The 13162-nt window shown below is 40.3% G+C and overlaps 1 protein-coding gene across 4 annotated transcripts; it reads left to right on the top strand.

Moving 5' to 3' along the window:
* Positions 1-2051: 2051 nt before the first annotated feature.
* On the top strand, positions 2052-12547 carry CNBP (CCHC-type zinc finger nucleic acid binding protein). Of its 4 annotated transcripts, none has more exons than XM_049641101.1 (5): positions 2052-2198; positions 9757-9873; positions 9993-10085; positions 10266-10467; positions 11550-12547. In XM_049641101.1, exons 2-5 carry the CDS (start codon positions 9771-9773, stop codon positions 11665-11667), a joined length of 516 nt encoding a protein of 171 aa, XP_049497058.1. In that variant the 5' UTR covers positions 2052-2198; positions 9757-9770; the 3' UTR covers positions 11668-12547. The 4 variants fall into 4 exon arrangements, with proteins under 4 accessions (XP_049497058.1, XP_049497055.1, XP_049497059.1 ...); XM_049641098.1 differs by having other exon boundaries at positions 9757-9894; XM_049641102.1 differs by having other exon boundaries at positions 2053-2198; positions 10269-10467.
* Positions 12548-13162: the final 615 nt, after the last annotated feature.

Below are 13162 nucleotides of genomic sequence, written 5' to 3'. Positions count from 1 at the left end.
GGTGGAGAAGAGCCATTACCTGTTACTACTCCTAGAGCCTAGCAACAAAGACCATATTATGCTTCCATTCCTTCCACTTAAGTCTTTTGAAACCTACAGAAGATCATATGTTCACTATCTGTTTCACACCCACCCTCATTTTTCTTTTAACATTAGGAACATTCTGTCCCTGGGTCTATAATAAATATCAAACATTTTATGTAGCATTGTGGTTGGGATGATAAACAAAAATCAAGTCAAAAATATGAATTTATGGTTACTATGACAATTTAACTAATCTTCCTGGCATGATGCGGATGCACCCAGGGTGGACTTCCTCCATATAGCCTCTTGCATTGTACTGACTCACTGCTGGGGCTTAGGAAATCACTACTTAAGTGTCTGCAATTACCACACTAGTACTTACCTCAAGATATTATAAAGATTAATCAGGGGAAATCTATAAAGCTGTGTTAAGCTTCTTGGTAATAAAACCACAGAAGCACAAAACACTGTTTTATTATGGTAACTGGTATTAAAACTCAACACAGAAACTGCTGGGCAATTCAATCTTATTGGAAATGGGACCATCTCCTACTGAATTTTGAAATATTTTTACTTTAATCGTCTTGGTTAAAAACAGCTTAAAAATCATTGGTCCTTGAGATAGTTCATTCATTCTTTGATAATTGCTACCCTTTATTGAGCACTATGTTGCGTACAATCTGCTAAATGCGCTACAATGATTGAGTCAGCACTAGTGATTTGAAACCAGGTTTAATGCCTGATTCTCAACACCTGTGCTCTTCACTGCTTTGCCTCCTCATAAACATGATTTCAGAAGCCATACAGCCTGGGGACCGGGAGGATTCAATGAAACCAAGGGCAAAGAACAGTTCCAGTCTTTGTAGCTACCCACGGAACTAATGCTACACACAAGGACCATTCATCAGTTTTAACATCTCGATAGATCTGTACAGTTAATTTCAAAGAAGATGGCCATTAAAGGAAAGAAAATTTCTGGGCTATACCAGCCAACAACATGGGCTGCACACCAACCTTGAGAAGCATATTAAGCTCAGTAGGAGACTATAGTCGCTTCAGGGCTTTTAGAGCTCGAGAGGCTGGGGACGCTTGTTTTTTTCCTGTTTGTAACAGAAGCCCTTCCAAAATGGTACACAAAATTCTCTAACATTTTAGTTCATATTCAGCAATTTAAATTGTTTGCATCCTGGAAAAGTATCTGACTACATAGCCAATCTTTTTTTGGAGAAGATACCAAATCTCAACTGAAGGCCATTCCTGAACATGATAGCCCAGGCCAGATGGCTCTCCTGGCACTCCATGTTACCCCTTAAGTCGCAGGCAATGTCACTCATCAGTGTGCTGAACAGTCACTAGGTATGTTGAGGCAAAGAGGTCTCGGTGCCATCCCTTCGCCATCTTCACACCCTCACAAGGTACTTTTCTGGGAGAAAGGGATGTTTGGGGGTTGGTGGTGGCGGTAGATGTTAGAGGTGAACACAGCAAGGCGTTCCAGGCTCTGCCGAGGCTCACACAAAAACCAGAACAAACCTCAGGGCCCGTGACCTTCAGCCACAGAAACTTCCGTCACTTAGCAACCAGGACTCTTCCCCAAACTGAGACGTGTGTATTAGGAAATGGGTCCTGGCTCCGAAAGCCAGAACGATCCAAAGGCCTAGCGGCAGCTTTTTTCTGAGCCCCAAAAGGGACCGGAATTTTCCCCGACCCCACGTTAATCACAGCCATTTCACTCAGACCCGCCCTCTGGCATCCCTCGTCGCCGGCTGCCGCGAGAGATCACCAAGGCCGGGACGGGGTCGCGAGGGGCCTGGAATTTAGCGGGAAGAGCCCGAGAACGGTCGGGGGCCGAGGTTCCAGGCGGGAAAGGCCGCGCGCGGGGCACGGCGGGAAAGGCCGCGGCGCGCCGAGGTAGAAGCCCGCCCCGCCCCGCGCCGCGCTCAAGCTGGGCGGCCCTCCTCTGGGCGACTCTGATTGGACCGCGGAGCTCCGCGCGCTGATTGGCCGCGTGGGCGAGGCGGAGGAGAGCCGTGCGCAGCGGCGTGTGTGGGGCCGTGTGCAGACCCGCGTGTGGCGCAGGCAAGGACCCTGAAAATAAACAGCCGCTACCTAGCGAGCCGACTTCTCCGGGCCTGCGTCCGAGTCTCCGCCGCTGCGGGCCAGCTCAGACGCCGAAGGTGAGGGCCTGGAGTGGGGCCTGAGCTTGGGGGAGCCACGGTGCGGGCCCTTGCCGAGGCGGACGGAGAGGGTAGGGAGCGGTGAGGCGGAGATGGCGGCCGCACTCTGGCCTGCTCTGCTGCTGCGTCAGGCGGGAAACTCGGCTGCCACCGCTGCTTCAGGTTCAGGTTTCCGGCCTGCCGCAGTCGGACGACCCTTCCGCCCTTCCTTCCGTCTTGGGAAGCCGGGCCGCTGCGCGTCGGGGCCTCTTCTGCGGCCGAGGCCGCACCCCAGGCCGCAGCCTTAAAGCAGAGGAGGCCCAGGCCCGTGCGCCCTTGGGACTGAGGCCCTGAGACTTTAAGGGTCGTGGAATGCGGGAAGGAGGGTCGATTTGGCGGGAACTTACTGGAAGGTGGTTGTGGTGGGGAAAAGACCCTAGTGCAGATGGGGAGCGGGGGGGTTGGGTATTTATGCAGGCCATGTGCTGGGGTAGTGGGCCTGGCGGGCCATGTGCCAAGTGTTCTGATGGGCTTAGAAAAGGGTCATTGAAGACGCGCTTGCGGTTAGAGTGAGGGGATACCCTGCCAGAAGGTCTGAGAATGTTTGAAATTCTTACTCTCTATACTTGATAGCTTTCCGATCCTTGAATTTTTATCGTCGTTCAAAGGCTAAATTACTTGTCTTACATGGCAATTCGAAAAGAGGCAGCTAGGTTTCGCTTTCCATGAATCAACGAAACACACATCATTTCTTGGATTCATTAAACGAATATAATTTAATCTAAAAACGAGACGTGAAAGTTAATGAGCCAGCCCCCATCTAGATATTCCAAATGTGAAAACCTATTTTAGAAGGACATAATTGCCCACATTTGGGTTTGGGTGTTGATTTTATTATGGGTAAGCATTATGCTTGTTGCCACATGTTAACCACATGGCCCCAGTCACAGGGCACTTCCAAAGGAAGTGACTGCATCTGGTATTGGGGAGCTTACTTAGAAAAAGAAAATATTGCTCAGTAGTCATTTGTGACTTGGGATAGTGTGTTTCAGTCATTCAGAAAGACAAAGTGTAAGAAGAATCTGGGTTGCTTTTTTCTTTTAAGGTAAACAGGGATTAATTTACAGCCTCCTCATAAAAGTTTTTTTAAAAAGGCTTTCCTGCTTTCCTGTCGTTTGACTCAGTTTTTGAGAGAAACATAACCAGTTAATTTCTGCATGGAAGAGTTACCTTAAATTAAGATAGCAACTTTGTTACTCTGTTGCTCAAGCGCTGTAAATTGCATGTAAGGTTTTGAGGGTTTTTAAAAGATGCAGGAGATGAAATTCCCACCTCTTAGGCTTTTTTCCCCCTCTGCAAAGCAGTCATTTTCAAATACTTGCTTAAAAATTGCTCTGATCATGGCTTAATCACACCTGCAAATGCCACGTACTTAGGTGTGTACTCTGTTTAGGTTGTTGAGCCTGATTCTTGTCTACAAGGAGCTCTCTTGCACTGGAATATAAAAGGAATCATTTATTAGAGTCCCAAGGGCTGAATTAAGGACTTGAAAGTTTCTCCAAATTGCAACTCTTGGCAGCGGTGTTTTTTGTTTTGTTTTGTTTTTTTTTAAGCTATCCGTATGTTTGTGTACTTATCTGCATATGTCACATTAGAAAACTTGGATGAGTCTTAGCAACCCAAAGGTCCACATTTTCATGTTTGATAATGAGAGGTAATGATTTCAAACAAATGTGGAGTCTCTAAAATATTTTGAGCCAAATCAATGGAAGATCAAAGGGCATTTATTGCACTAGAATTTGAACAACTGGAACAGGCAGAGTGATCTCTTCTTTACGGTATTATAAGTGGGTTTTGTGAATGGTTATATGTTTGGATTATTTTTACTGTTCTTTTTAAATCTAATAAAAATACCTGGTACCTACATCCTACATGGGAGGTTACCAAATTGGTGCTTAAAAGCAATGGAACCACAGTTTGACTAATTGGAACGATTGGTCTGTTGGCTAAGCACTTGACCACAAGAGAGATTTTGCTTTTTTTTTTTTTTTTTTTTTTTTTCAGGAGTGAGAGTTTTAAAAAATTGTTGGCTTCCTTCCTCTTCCTAGCCTCCTGACAGTAAGTGGAGAGCCAGAAGACTGATGCCAAGGCATCCTGGCCTGCTATGTGGAGAATGCTCTTTCCTTACTGTCTCACTTAATAGAACTCCTATTCTGGCAGTGTCAGATGCTGCTGCAGTAAGGGCATGCTACTGAGAATTCCAGTAAACTGTGCACCATTTTTATGTTGTAAAAAACTGCTGGAATAATAAAGTGAGAGCTTGTGGCAACCAAAATGCAAGTTGTAAGTAGAATCTATTAATCAGTAGTATGAGAATGTAATATAGTGATCACCTGGAGTGGCTCCATAATTACAAATGAGGGTATTAACTAGGGAAATCAGGTGGTCAGTCTTTGGATGTGTAGTGACACTTTAAGTTCTATAAAGAGGTTTGAGAAAATCTGTCTTGGCTTAAAATTCAGGAAAGCTGTGTGATGGTATGCTGTGAATAAATTTGTGTATGGTTGTGTATGGCTGTGTATTTTTAAAAAGCTATCAGTTCTAGTTTTGATTTATCTAAAGAGATAAGAATACAGAATACAAATACTTTTTGTATTAAAATTGACATGTTTTATGTGGTCTCAGTTCTTGAGCTTCCCTATCAGTAAAATGGGAACAAGCATGCATAACTTGCATAACTTGTTGTAAGGATTGTAGATACTATGTTTATTAACCTTTGATCCGTAGTAGATATCTAGCTATTAAAACCTCCAAACCCTTTATGGGTAATCAGAGCAGAAACCAGGATGAGAACCCAGAATCACTCCCACTGTTGCACTCTGGTCTCTATTATTCTGGCCGGAATGCAGGTAACTATACACAATGTAACTTCCTTCCATTCTGAGTTTTTTATTTGTCTTAAAACAGCCTGAAATGTTGCAGTACCATGTTGGAACACTGAACCACTTTATGAGAGTGTAGTGATGAATGAGTATATTCAGGGGGACAAAAGCTCCCCTATGGTCTGGATGCAGTTAGGGTTACATGGATGAGTCAGGGATAATCCTACACTTGAGGGAAATAACTAGAGATGCTGAAAATGTGAATATATACAGGTATATTAGGAAAGCCATATAAAACAGGATAGCCAGGTCCCCATCATACCTTGTCACCCTCCCCTCCCCCACTTAGCTATCACTACCTATTTTAAATGTATTTATAGAGACAGGGTCTTTTATTCATTGCAACTCACATTGTTAGTCTTGAATTGTGTATTAAGATTTAAGTCATTTACTGGCTTTGTTCTTATCAAAAATGTGGAACAATTACATTGATGAAGACAAGTTAGTATTACGGTGTTTTGCTACCAATTGTGAGATTTAAGCCTAGATGAGTGTAAAATAGACCTTAGTTACATACGGTCTTTCAGTGAATTTTCAGTCTTTTCAGGCGATATCTTGACTGCATTATCCCTCCTGCTGCCTGGCATGACCTGTGCTCCTACACATCTTTAAGTGTGGTTTGTGTCATGAAAATTAGATATACAGAAATTAAAGTGGAAACACAACATTTCTGTTGTTGGGAATGTGAAGTCATTTGGCACTCACCCATTTTTCTTAGCTCTTCTCCATTCCATTGAGGAAGTAGACTTTGAGATGGAAAACTTAATTATAAGCACAGTTTGCCCTATGCTAAGTCTGCTCTGTAGGCATTGCACTGAGTTCTAATCCACCTGTAAGCAATCTAACTTAATTGGAGGAAGAGTGGAAAGGAAGGAATAACTATGTAAACAGAGGACTTAAACCCTTAAAAGTGTTTTAAAATTTGAACATCTGTTAAGCACAGGGCACCTGGTAACACTTCTCATCACTGATCAATTTTCCCATCTTTTCCTAATACATCAAATTTCTGAGGTAACACAACAGGTGGTTAAACTGGGTTAAGTTGTTAACCCAGGCTTACCTATGGTCCCCAAATCTTTTTACTATGTGAAGATAACAGGTGTAGAGATACCTAGCAATGAGTTTTAGCAGCAAAAGGAGGAAAATACATGCTCTCTTTCTGCCTGGCAACAGTGAAAATACAGCATTTTGTCTTTGATCTTAAATTTGTAGATACGTTTTGTAGCATTCCATAAAATATTACTGAGGTCTAGTTGATTGAATTCTTGGAGTAATAGGATTTTGTTAGGTAATCTGAAATAAGCATTCTTGAATTCAGAGTTCATCCTTAATGAGTACATAATTTAAAAATACATTGTTACTCTAATGGTGCAATAATTCCCGTGATAGCAAGAATTTAGGTGTTTTATTGTTAGTACTTGGTTAGATTGGGTTGGGTCTGTACAAGAAACAGTTTGTTTCATTCAGCAAATGACTATTAGTTGCCCCCCCCCCCCAGCAGTTAAAATACTGAATACAACTGCTACTAAAAGAATAATTATATGGGGTGTTGTGATGATTGAAAGGTGAAGTACTTGGTCTCTGCCCTCAAGGTAAGAGGCAATATGGTAGTGTCATCAGACAGATCCTAACAAAGTACCCTGGGTTTAACTAGGAAGGAGAGTTCCAAGCTGGGAGATGTGGTCAGATTCTTTTATAAGAGTTGGCATTTGAGCTGGCCCTTGAAGGTTGGAAAAGGTTGTGACAGGTGGAGGGGGCGGAGGCAGAACAGTGCTGCAAAATTGCAGCCAAGAGCAGTCATAGGCTGTGAGAATCACAGAGCCATAATTTTCAATTTTCTTACCTTACTGGCACTCCTTTTCATAGGGAATAGCATACAGTTCTCTAAAGAACTTTTAACTCAATACATTTGCATATAAGATGGATATTAGGATGGGGATCTGCTCCTAGGATAAGTGGCGGGTCTCTAAAATGTAGTGGGAGTGGGTTGGTTTAATGTTAATGAAGAGACAAATATATCACAGGGGACTTAGTGAAAATACAGAACAGCTAATTGACTGCAATTGGCTTGGCTGAAGGGAGAAGAGGCAGATTGCACACACGGTACCTAAGCCCACTGAGAAGACCTTTAAAAAAGCCTGTGGCCTACTGATGATGGTCTTTGGGATATTAATGAAGTTAATGTTTCTTTTACCTTTTAAGATGTAGTATTAAGCCTTAATTTATTCCAGTGAACAAAATTATGTGAGACTGAAATTGGTTGATGGCAAAACATATTTAAAATTAGTTACATGTATAAAGTTGCATATCTGTTTTGTGGAATAGTTTAATTTCTGTCTAAATGAAGAAATACCTTTTTCCCTAAGTAATTTGTGGTTCATACAGCAATGATCACATTTTAACCAACTTTCAATTAGGAATTAGGGTAGGAGGAAGTAGAGCTTAGTGTTTAATCTTTTAATGTTACTTTAATTGTCTTCTTTCCAGAAGTACTTTTCCTATCATTTCTTTTTCCTTTAGGATCTGGGTACCATGAAAAGAGAGATAAGGCAAAACGGAGAAACAGTTCATGAAAAATCTACGTGTAAATTAAATCTTGAGTCGTTTTTTAAACTGATATTTCTATACCAAAAGTATAGAAAAACCTGAAATTTTTTACCTGTTGACTTTATTCCACTGATAAACACATGATGATTCATTATAATGCATTTCCTTTGTACTTTATTATGAAATAAACAAGGCCCTTTTAAAGTAGCAGTCTAAAGGGGAGATTACCTGGAACGATCATTTTTTTTTAAATTAGCATTGGAAATACATAGCGTGTTGAATGTATAGGATTGTCATTTTCTGTAAAAACAGTCTTTAAATATTAAATGGTAACCTATTAAGGACTTTTCATATTGCCTAACTTAACGATGTAAAAGAACACGATCATTTCTGTGCAAAGAACTCATCGACAGCAGTAAATGTGCTCAAATTGGTCTGGCTATAAACTGGAGAAGATCCAAAATGAAATGGGGATGGAAAGGAGGATGAGGTACCCTAAGCAGCTCTTTTCTGTGATCTTTTTATCTTATTTTGTTCTCTCTGGAAGCCAGGACCTCGCATAATATTGAAGGCTAATACCAGTATAAGAAAGCAAATGTAATCTCAGATTTTCCAGTGGCTGTTTTCTTCTGGCTAGAAATGTACATTATGCATCTGAAACCACTAATGCTTAAGTATCCCATGCAGCTCCGCACCTGCCCTTCCTTTTTTTGTTAATGTGTTCATATGGCAAGTGGCAAGAATTGTTAGAAAGATCCCTTGTGAAAACTTATCCTGAATCTGATTGCAGAGACTTGGGATAAGTATTGAATTCTTTTGAATGTTTGACAATGGAAACTTTTGAAACTGAACTTCAGCTTAATTTTTAGTTACTATCTGTATAACTTGTGATGAACCAGTTAAAGAATGGGTGGAGGCTTTACTGTTTTGCTGTCATTTGATATTCAGTGCTGTGGTTGGTTTGGGTAATTCCACTGTCCAGTCAGTCTTGTTCCCTTGAAGCAATATGTTTTGCTAGACCATGGTCCTTAACGGTTGGCTTTGAGAGGGTAGTTAAAAAAAACTTTTTATACCATGGCTTGACACTGGAAATAAGGGTAAAAATGTTCAGATGTGGAAATGTAAAGGTTATTACATTGTTTTGAGCTGGGGTTTTTTTTAACTACTTTCTGAGGAGTTTGTCCTGAAACATTCCATTCTTTTCCATTCTATTCCAGGAATAGCCCTTGCTTATTTTTAGATTGTTACATAAGAAGTATAAAATCCATTTGCTTTAGTGGGAGTTTTTCCCTTTTTTGTAAAAAAGTAGTACCCAATAAAGGAATCTATTGTGAAATTCCAAGTAGCGTTGTTTTAAATGTAAAACTGGGAAAACTTGGAGAGAATAGAAAAGAGAAAAAAGTGGTCCCAGTGCTTTAGGTGCTATTAGCACTTTGGTGTGCCTTTTTGTTGTTTTTCTAATATTTTTAACATACTGTACCTTCTAGAGATAAAATTTATGTCCTGCGTTTCTTCTAACACATCTGCTCTAGAGAGTCAGCAGGCAAGTGTTGCAGCACAACTGGGTGTTAGATACTAAAGTTTCAGAGAGAAATTGTTTTTCTTTACTCCTCATTTTCAATCCATACTACAGCTCCATTGGTTTGAGCTTTTCTGATTTTATGACGATTAAATAACTTCCAGTTGCCCAAAATAAAGTTTACTGGCTTGTAACCATGAAAATGTGTCCGTTAAGTTGGACCTCGCATGAGGTAGATGTTATTTCTAATAATGGATATTCATTGATATTAACTCTATAAATTCCATCACCCCCATCAATAACTGAATTAACATTTGTATTAATATATGCATAATCCTAATGGTTTTAAAGATCAAGAATTATATCAAAATATGTTTACATTTTTTTTTTCACTTTTAATATATTTCATAATAGGTGTATAATGCCAAAGTGTATAGTTGTGTGGCTGTTTTTCCTAACCAATATATATTCTGGCTTCTTCCCCCCCAGAATAATTATCCAAAAATACACTAAAAGGGCAATAAAAGTTAATTACAAGTGGTTTAACATTGTCATTTTTAATATTTTGAAGATCTAACTGCAGCCATGAGCAGCAATGAGTGTTTCAAGTGTGGACGATCTGGTCATTGGGCCCGGGAATGCCCTACTGGTGGAGGCCGTGGTCGTGGAATGAGAAGCCGTGGCAGAGGTGGTTTTACCTCGGATAGAGGTATTTTTGTCGAATAAAAAATTTTGAAGTACTTCAGTGTTTCTTAGTATCAAGACTGGTCTAATTAGTCAAATTCTTTTTGTTTCTGCCCAAAATAGGTTTCCAGTTTGTTTCCTCATCTCTTCCAGACATCTGTTATCGCTGTGGTGAGTCTGGTCATCTTGCCAAGGATTGTGATCTTCAAGAGGATGGTAAGTATTTAATACTTCCTTTTCATACCCTTCTAGAACTTGGAGCGGTGAGGATGTACTACTACTGCACGTAGCATTGGAAAGGACTTGCTACTTTTGAGATTTTGTATTGTATGGCTTAGAACAGCAACGTTATGTAAAGGTTTTATAGTCTTGGTCTGCTTCTTTTCCTTATTGTTGAAGCCTGCTATAACTGCGGTAGAGGTGGCCACATTGCCAAGGACTGCAAGGAGCCCAAGAGAGAGCGAGAGCAGTGCTGCTACAACTGTGGCAAACCAGGCCATCTGGCTCGTGACTGTGACCATGCTGATGAGCAGAAGTGCTATTCTTGTGGAGAATTTGGACACATTCAAAAAGACTGCACCAAAGTGAAGTGCTATAGGTAAGTTGTTAGGGTGTTACTGAAGGAAAGCTCATTGTAGAGATTATTTTAGAAGTGAGCTATAAATGGAAGGACCTTGCGGACCAGTACATTCAGTGAAATTTGGTTGTGACCAGATGATAATGGTTTTAAGCATATATAACCAGCAGCCTATCTGTACATCAGTCACTATTCTACCATGATAATTTGTGGCTTATGGCTGCTGGACAACTTACACAACTTGGGAATTTTTAATGTAAAAATTAATGTTATGCTGTAATTTGGTGTTTTCAGAGACATTGGAGAAAACTAAATTCATAATTCGCATACACAGATCTGTTTTTGTTTTGTTTTTAATGTTTATCTTTGTGGGGGTGGCACAGAGAGAAGGGAGAGAGGAAATCCCAAGCAGGGTCCGCACTGTTCACACACAGCCCAATGCTGGACTTGAAATCCCAAACCTAGAGATCATGACCTAAGCCAAAGTTGGATGCTTAACTGACTGAGCCACTAAGGCACCTCCCCACCCCCATCCACAAATCTTTTGTCCTGCAACCAGAAATCTTTGTGGTTGTGACATATAATGTACGTATTTAAAGTGTAAAATTTGGTAAGTTTTGATACATACATACCAGTGAGATCTTAGGGATTAATTTGTATAAAGGTTCAACATCTTGGGGCACCTGGATGGCTCAGTTAGTGGAGCATGCGACTGTTGATTTTGAGGTTGTGAGTTTGAGCCCCATGTTTGATGTAGAGATTACTAAAAACTTTTTTAAAAAGGTAACAGCATTTTGCCCAGTGTTATTGTTGTGTTGGTTTTGATATTGGTGGATCTCCTACAGTGAAAATTTTAATTTTAATGTAATGGCTTAGGTTGCACGATTGAGTACTTTGTTATCTAATTCCTCCTTTCTGCTCTTAGTTTAGGGGTTAATGAGACTGTTTTGAGGGGGAAAAATACGTTCCTTCACTTGTTAACTGCTTTTTGTTCTGCAGTTAATTATTGCTTCACTATGGTTTTGTACTTTCTGAACACATTGTGGAAAATTATCTTAATTTCTTTCTCTTCTTTTTTTTTTTTTTTTTTTTTTTTTTTGTAGGTGTGGTGAAACTGGTCATGTAGCCATCAATTGCAGCAAGACAAGTGAAGTCAACTGTTACCGCTGTGGCGAGTCAGGGCACCTTGCACGGGAATGCACGATTGAAGCCACAGCTTAATTATTTTCCTTTGTCGCCCCTCCTTTTTCTGATTGATGGTTGTATTATTTTCTCTGAATCCTCTTCACTGGCCAAAGGTTGGCAGATAGAGGCTACTCCCAGGCCAGTGAGCTTTACTTGCCGTGTAAAAGGAGGAAAGGGGTGGAAAAAAATCGACTTTCTGCATTTAACTACAAAAAAAAAGTTTATGTTTAGTTTGGTAGAGGTGTTATGTATAATGCTTTGTTAAAGAACCCCCTTTCCGCGCCACTGGTGAATAGGGATTGATGAATGGGAAGAGTTGAGTCAGACCAGTAAGCCCGTTCTGGGTTTCTTGGATATGTTCCCATGTAGGAGGTAAAAACAATTCTGGAAGTATCTATGAGCTTCCATAAATAACTTTAATTTTAGCATAATGATGGCCTTGGATTGTCTGACCTCAGTAGCTATTAAATAACATCAAGTAACATCTGTATCAGGCCCTACATAGAACATACAGTTGAGTGGGAGTAAACAAAATAAAAAGACAAACGTGTGTTAATGGCTGTGCAAGAAAGATCGGGATAAAGGCCTAAACAGGAACAACTTCATCACAGCGTTGATGCTGGATATACATAAGGTGATGACAAAGGTTTAGAACACATTTTTTTCAAAGACTAAATCTAAAACCCAGAGTAAACATCTAAGCTCAGAGTTAGCATAATTTGGAGTTATTCAGGAATTGCAGAGAAATGCATTTTCACAGAAATCAAGATGTTATTTTTGTATACTATATCACTTAGACAACTGTGTTTCATTTGCTGTAATCAGTTTTTAAAAGTCAGATGGAAAAAGCAACTGAAGTCCTAGAAAATAGAAATGTAATTTTAAACTATCCAATAAAGCTGGAGGAGGAAGGGGAGTTTGACTAAAGTTCTTTTTGTTTGTTTCAAATTTTCATTAATGTATATAGTGCAAAATGCCATATTAAAGAGGGGAATGTGGAGGACTAAAAGCTGACGGTTTGGACTTTTCTTTGTGTACTAAGTCACGTCTTAGTAATGAAAAATACCTGTTATAAGGAAGCATAGGCTTTAGCTATTTAGGTGTCCGTTTGCGAAGATGTAAAAGTTTTATTTCTCTTTGTAACCCATTATATTGCTGTCCTTGAGCTCTGGTGTCCACTCTCAATAGTTTTAATGCCATTGTTGTTATGTTTTTATTTTTTATTTATTTGTTTTTATTTTTGAGAGTGAGCAAGTGGGGGAGGGGCAGAGAGACACAGAATCTGAAGCAGGCTTCAGGCTCTGAGCTGTCAGCACAGAGCCCCACATGGGGCTTGAACCCACAAACCGCGAGATCATGACCTGAGCCAAAGTCAGACGCTCAACCAATTGAACCACCCAGGTGCCCCCATTGTTCTGTTTTAGCATTTAATAGTTTTCCTGGGCTTCACAAGGATCTGAAATGTTCGATTGTTTTTTCTAGGATTTGATCTAGAGGTGGACCTTAGAAATCATTTGGTTTAAGGAACTCA

The sequence above is a fragment of the Panthera uncia genome, chromosome A2, assembly GCF_023721935.1.
Source record: "Panthera uncia isolate 11264 chromosome A2, Puncia_PCG_1.0, whole genome shotgun sequence".
NCBI classification, from domain to species: domain Eukaryota; kingdom Metazoa; phylum Chordata; class Mammalia; order Carnivora; family Felidae; genus Panthera; species Panthera uncia.
This window is presented reverse-complemented; position numbering and strand designations above follow the sequence as displayed.

What these genes read in the sequence shown, in the direction of transcription:
- CNBP (XM_049641098.1), top strand. Translation starts at nt 9,771, where the DNA reads ATGAGCAGCAATGAGTGTTTCAAGTGTGGACGATCTGGTCATTGGGCC. An exon ending in TGGTTTTACCTCGGATAGAG is followed by an intron (nt 9,895 to 9,992) that starts GTATTTTTGTCG and finishes TGCCCAAAATAG; the next exon opens with GTTTCCAGTTTGTTTCCTCA. An exon ending in ACCAAAGTGAAGTGCTATAG is followed by an intron (nt 10,468 to 11,549) that starts GTAAGTTGTTAG and finishes TTTTTTTTGTAG; the next exon opens with GTGTGGTGAAACTGGTCATG.